Source organism: Gracilinanus agilis, unplaced genomic scaffold (genome assembly GCF_016433145.1).
Source record: "Gracilinanus agilis isolate LMUSP501 unplaced genomic scaffold, AgileGrace unplaced_scaffold39158, whole genome shotgun sequence".
Lineage (NCBI taxonomy): Eukaryota > Metazoa > Chordata > Mammalia > Didelphimorphia > Didelphidae > Gracilinanus > Gracilinanus agilis.
Window position 1 is genome coordinate 1 of NW_025372643.1, and position 5,550 is coordinate 5,550.

At 40.7% G+C, this 5,550-nt stretch overlaps 1 protein-coding gene across 1 annotated transcript; it reads left to right on the top strand.

Moving 5' to 3' along the window:
• Positions 1 to 6: 6 nt before the first annotated feature.
• LOC123255091 (protein Njmu-R1-like) lies at positions 7 to 3,262 on the top strand. The gene is made up of 2 exons (XM_044683946.1): positions 7 to 492; positions 1,972 to 3,262. Exons 1-2 carry the CDS (start codon positions 415 to 417, stop codon positions 2,188 to 2,190), a joined length of 297 nt encoding a protein of 98 aa, XP_044539881.1. The 5' UTR covers positions 7 to 414; the 3' UTR covers positions 2,191 to 3,262.
• The last annotated feature ends 2,288 nt before the right edge of the window (positions 3,263 to 5,550 follow it).

Genomic DNA, 5,550 nt, shown 5'->3' on the forward strand with positions numbered 1-5,550 from the left:
GGAAGGAAGGAAGGAAGGAAGGAAGGAAGGAAGGAAGAAAAAAAATGTAAAGTAATAAACTTCAGAATGTCCTTTGCATTAGCAAAATGGAGGAGTTAGGAAGACCTGGATTCAAATTTTGCCTCTCCTTCCTCCATATGTGACTTGAGGGCCCCCTTTTCTTCATCTGTAAAATAAGAAGTTGAAATGGGATGTCATCTAAGGTCCCTTCCCATCATGGGTCCATGGGCAAGCCATGTGAGCCTCTCTGAAATGTAGTTTTCTTATCTGCAAAATGGAAATAATCATACCTGTAGCACTTAAGTCAAATGATTTTTGGAAAGTGCTGAGGAAACCTTTCAATGCTCCAGAAACCCCAGATATTATTTTTCAGTGTTCTATGTTACAGGAAGCAACAGGTTTTGTGAGGACTGGATGCAGGCGTTCCTGAATGCTGCAGAGGGTGGCAACCCATTTCTTTTCCGACAAATCCTAGAGAACTTTAAACTGAAGGTAACTCACGGCTGGTCTGGTCCTTTGGAGCTTGTTGTCTGAGTCTTTAGAAGTGTTTTTCACGTGGCTGGTGCCCATGAGATGTTGAACCATTTAATTTCTTACTTCCTAAGATGTCTGCTGGGCTGATCTTAAGTGTCAGTCAGTTTTGTGGCCTGAGAGAGATAGGTATTTTCTGTGAAATCTCCGGAGGCGGTATGGCCTGGGAGACCAGGGTTTGAATCTTGTCTCTGATCCTTACCAGCCCTGTGCCCACAGTAGTACCTGGCTGTAGTGCCCTCGCTGCCTGCCTGCAGGGCCAGGGAGTTCCCACATCAATCTTTCTTATGTAAGATTGCTGAGTGAGAGTACCTGATGGCCTAATGGTACGAAATCTGGATGCTGTCATTTCTTGTGTAAGGATATATTTTTTAAAAATTTGATTTGTTTTTTACACTGTTTACCTTTTTGTATATTGAACCCTCCTTCTCCTCCCTAGAAAGCCATCTTTTGTGTCACAGAGTAAAAAAAGAAAGAAAGAGGAAGGACAAAGAAGTTCATCAAAACTGATGAACAGTTTGGGAAGTATAGTCTTACAGTATATTGGATGTTCCACAAAGGGTCCATTTTTGAGACCTCATTTAAATAATAAACTGAAGGATACATTTTATTTTGACAGAAGCTATTTCCCAGCCAACCTCCAGACAAACCACCTTACAAAATATACTCCCTGAGAAAGAAGTTTGAGCATCAGTTGTGAGCAGAAAGGAGGAATGTGGATGATGGACTCTTAAATTGTGGCAATATGGCACTAGCATTGACTGCTATATGGGAGCAGAATTCTGCTGCCTCTCCAAGTTAATCTTATAATGTTGTAATCATGTTTGTTTTTTTACCTTTTTATTTTTTTTACTTTCCTTGTTCTGCATCATTTCATACAGATCTTTGTTTTTCTAAATTATTCTTCACCTTTCCCCATGGAAAATTTCCATTATTTCCATTTACTATAATTTGTTCAGCCATTCCCCAGTCATCAGGCATATGTTTTGTTTCAAGATTTTCATTCTCATAAATAAGGCTGCTGTGAATATTTTTGTACACAGGTTTTTTTTTTTTTTCTTGCTGTCAGTCATCTCTTTGGAATGTGGTCCCAGTAGTAGGATATGGGTTTCTGCCTATAAATTTGCCTCCCGTATCACTCCTATAAAGAACCTATTGTCATGGCCTGTTCAGGGTGTGAACAATTTAAGAACTTTTCTTGAGTAAGTACAAACTGTTTTCCAGATGGTTGAACCAATTTACTGTCCCACCAGTGGGAATGATTGTGTCTGTCTTCCCATAAACCCTCCAACAAAGAGTTTCTTCCATCTTTTATCATATTTCCTAGCTTGATGCATTTCACCTGGTACTTAAGCATTATTTAGACTTTGTTATTAATCCACCCAAACCCCATTACAAAGATGAAAAAAGGCATGCCTTCGTCTTGTTCCTCTTTTCTAGGCTATCCAAGACACAAACAACCTGAAGAGATTTATTCGCCAGGCAGAAATGAATCATTATGCCTTGTTTAAGTGTTACTTGTTTCTGAAGAACTGTGGCAGTGGAGACATCCTACTGAAGATAGTTAAAGTGGAGCACGAAGAAATGCCTGAAGCCAAAAACGTGATCTCAGCCCTGGAAGGATTCATGAAAGAGGAAGCTGCTGCCCAGACTTCTTAATCATTCGGTTTTATACACTCTGAAATTGTTGCCACACAGTACTGTACCGTCCTACTCTCCTGAGTGATTAGAACCCATTTGTTTTTGTCATAATGGGTTATACTATCCCAGAGCATTAGGTGATTTCCAATTAATTCTAGGTTGCAGTCTCTTAGTGGTTTAAATCATGTTAAAACCAGAAAGAACATTTTCCTTTGAGTCTTAGGTATAAAAGTATACATAAGCATAGTTGTTCTCCTTGTCGACATTTAGCCTCCTCGATCATAGAATTTTGGGGTTGAAAGGATCCACTGGAGGCTGTCTGATCTCTCTCGTCCCCCAACTTTGTATGGGCATTCCTGGTTTTTTAGGTGCTCAGAAAGAGATTCTGCAGTCTCGTTAGCCCATTCCTCTGTTTAAAACACTGTTAAGACATTTTCCACGGCAGAAAATCATGGTTCTTTCTCAATCATCCCAAGATTTCGCATCCTGTAGCTTCTTTGAGATGATACAGTCCTAGACTTGAGGCCAGCCTGCTTCACAAAAGCATTCCAAAGACAGGTATAGAACGCAGCCCACGTCTTAAAAGCTTTGCACTCTGTGGGTGCCTGATGTAGTCTGTTAGATAATGGCAACGATGCTATGGTCAGCCGGGGTGCTGATGTGCATAAAACTTGAATTTGTAACAAGCTGGTAGAATAGGTGTGCCAGTTTGAAGGTTTGTGAAATCATCACCACGATGGATCCAACGAATCCTTTAAAGAATAGACTTTTCTCTTTTTTTCCATAAAGCTGGAAATGCTTGACTTGGGAAGGGAGTGATTAGAGATGGGGAAAAGGAAAAACAAAGGCTTTCTACTGGCAACTTGTAACTTCAGAAACTCAGCAGAGATTCTTCATTACCTTCAGATGTGGGCATTGATTTTTGATTTCTGTACTTTCATTCTTCTCCTCAAATTGTTTTGCTCCAAATCAATGAAAAGTCTGCTCTCGGGAGACTCGGATATCTTTCCACTGGAACAGATTGCAGCGGCACAGATGTAGTAGTGGTTTTCCTTCTGTAGAACTTTTTAAATAAACCCCACTTGATCATTGTTATTTAGTCCTGTCAATCATAGGAGAGTGGCTTTGGAAGGCAGCATGCAAGGCTCTACCCGGACCTCTGCCTTTTTGCGGATTCATTTTCCTACCCTCGGAGACGGAAATTCTATAACCTCGTAACAAGAAACATAAATCTTCTATTTCTATTGCTCTAGGAATATATAGAAGTCCTAAAGGCCTTCAGGCTGAGGAATCCTCTCTCAAATTGATATAAATTCCTATGAAATGCTGAGTTATAACAACGATTTACCCTTTTTTGAAAGATTGGCCATGTTTTCCCCCATTTTATCTTCTAAGGCTGCTGTCAGCTCTGCAGAGCGAAACTCGGATTATATTTAAAAATGGGAAAGGCAAGCCTAGGCCACCAGACTGAAGCTAGCCAGGCTTTAGAACTGCCCCTCAGGCAGCAGGTTGCAGACCGCTTCAGGGGCTCGACTATGATTTTGTGGATTTGGGAGCTTCCATTCCTCTCTATGAAGACTGGCACCTTGTCTATATCTGATATTCCTAGAGAGTTTCCCAGAGCACCCAAGGGTTGAGTGACTTGGCCCAGGTCTCTTAGACAACACTGTTAAGAGGCATCTTTCAAACTCAAATCTTCCTGACTCTGAGTCCAAGCTTTCCTCATTACTCCATGGCCACCCAGTACTTTAGTGACAAGTATGGTAGAGGGTCTTCTTAAAGGCCTTGTATTCTTTTTAAAATGTTTATGACAAATTGTAGCCATGAGAGAAATAGTCTGAAAGGGGATCCTGCAGCTCAGAATAACTCCTGCACATTTGTGGCCAGTAGATTCTTGTTTTTGACTTATTGATAAGGAAAGTGTAATTTTTGTAGGCAGGGAGGTGGTAATAATAACAATAATAGCATTTGGAGAATGCTTTAAGGTTTGCAAAGCTAATTACACACACACACACACACACACACACACACACACACACACACACATATATATAACCTACATTTAAAGATCATCTTGGAATAGCCAACCAGACCTGCACAAAAAAAATCATTTAAGAAACATTAACTAAATACCTACTGTGCACTGTACTGTATTAGATACCCCTAAGGGTGATTTTTTTTTTGAGGGGGAATCAAGTTTGTGATTTCATCCATGTGGCCTCAGAGTTAAAAAGCCCTGGCTTTCCATCTGGGCAAATTGCCAAGCCCCTCAGTGCCCAGGCCAGTCCCTAAGACTAAGTTTTAGTCTGTAAGGCCATAGTCCATAAGATTGTGCTCTATATTTATAAGGGAAGTTTCCTTGTGCCTCCTGAGTAACTGAGAACAGTCCAATCATAGGTCCAATCCAGTCTCCCCTCAGCAAAATGTAACTTTTTGTTATAATATATAAAAAAAAAATTAGATGGATTGTTAAAAATGACAATTTTGTCATCAATGGATTTTCATCGTGTTAGAATAAAGATTACTCTTCTGTATAACAGTCCTGAATGGTTTCTTCCTTATTAGTAAACAAATGGAGTAGAAAGGCTAAGAATGACTTCCTTATTCACCATCCAGAAAGTGAGACCCACCCCCCTCAGTAGTTCAAGTTCCTTTCCTTCTCCTCCCTCCATTTTCTCCCCTTTATCCATTTTTTCCACCAATGGTGCCTGTCTTTTGCAGGAATAAATTACTCTGTACACCGGATGATAGGAAGGCCTATCATTTTTTGGGAAGCGTTTCAATTTTGGGATGATATTTCCCCAACCTTGTGTCTTGTTGTTGAGTGGGAATTACATTTTTTAACTCTTACCTTCTGTCTTAGAATCAATACTAATGATTAGTTCTAAAGCAAAAGAGTAGTAAGGGAGGCAGCTGGGTGGCTCAGTGGATTGAGAGCCAGGCCTAGAGACAGGAGGTCCTGGGTTCAAATTTGGCCTCAGACACTTCCCAGCTGTGTGAACCTGGGCAAGTCACTTGACCCCCATTGCCTACCCTTACCACTCTTCTGCCTTGGAGCACAGTATTGACTCCAAGATGGAAGGTAAGAGTTTAAAAAAAAAAAAAAAGTAGTAAGGTTGAAGCAGTTGGGGTTAAGTGACTTGCCCAGATCACATAGCTAGGAAGAGTCTGAGGCCAGATTTGAACCCAGGTCCTCCCAACTCCAGGCCTGATCTCTATCCACTGACTCAACCAGCTGCCACTGAAATTCCATTGCTTAAAAGGAGAGAATAAAATAGCCCACACACTAAGTCACATGATTAGCTTCCTAGCATGCTTCCTAGACATGGTGGTACCAAGGTAATACAAATGCCTAAATTCTGGAAATGGGGATACAAT

Excerpts from the sequence above, each read along its gene's own strand:
- LOC123255091 (XM_044683946.1), top strand. The coding sequence starts at position 415 with ATGCAGGCGTTCCTGAATGCTGCAGAGGGTGGCAACCCATTTCTTTTC. Across the intron at positions 493-1,971 it reads TAGAGAACTTTAAACTGAAG|GCTATCCAAGACACAAACAA; the intron begins GTAACTCACGGC and ends CCTCTTTTCTAG.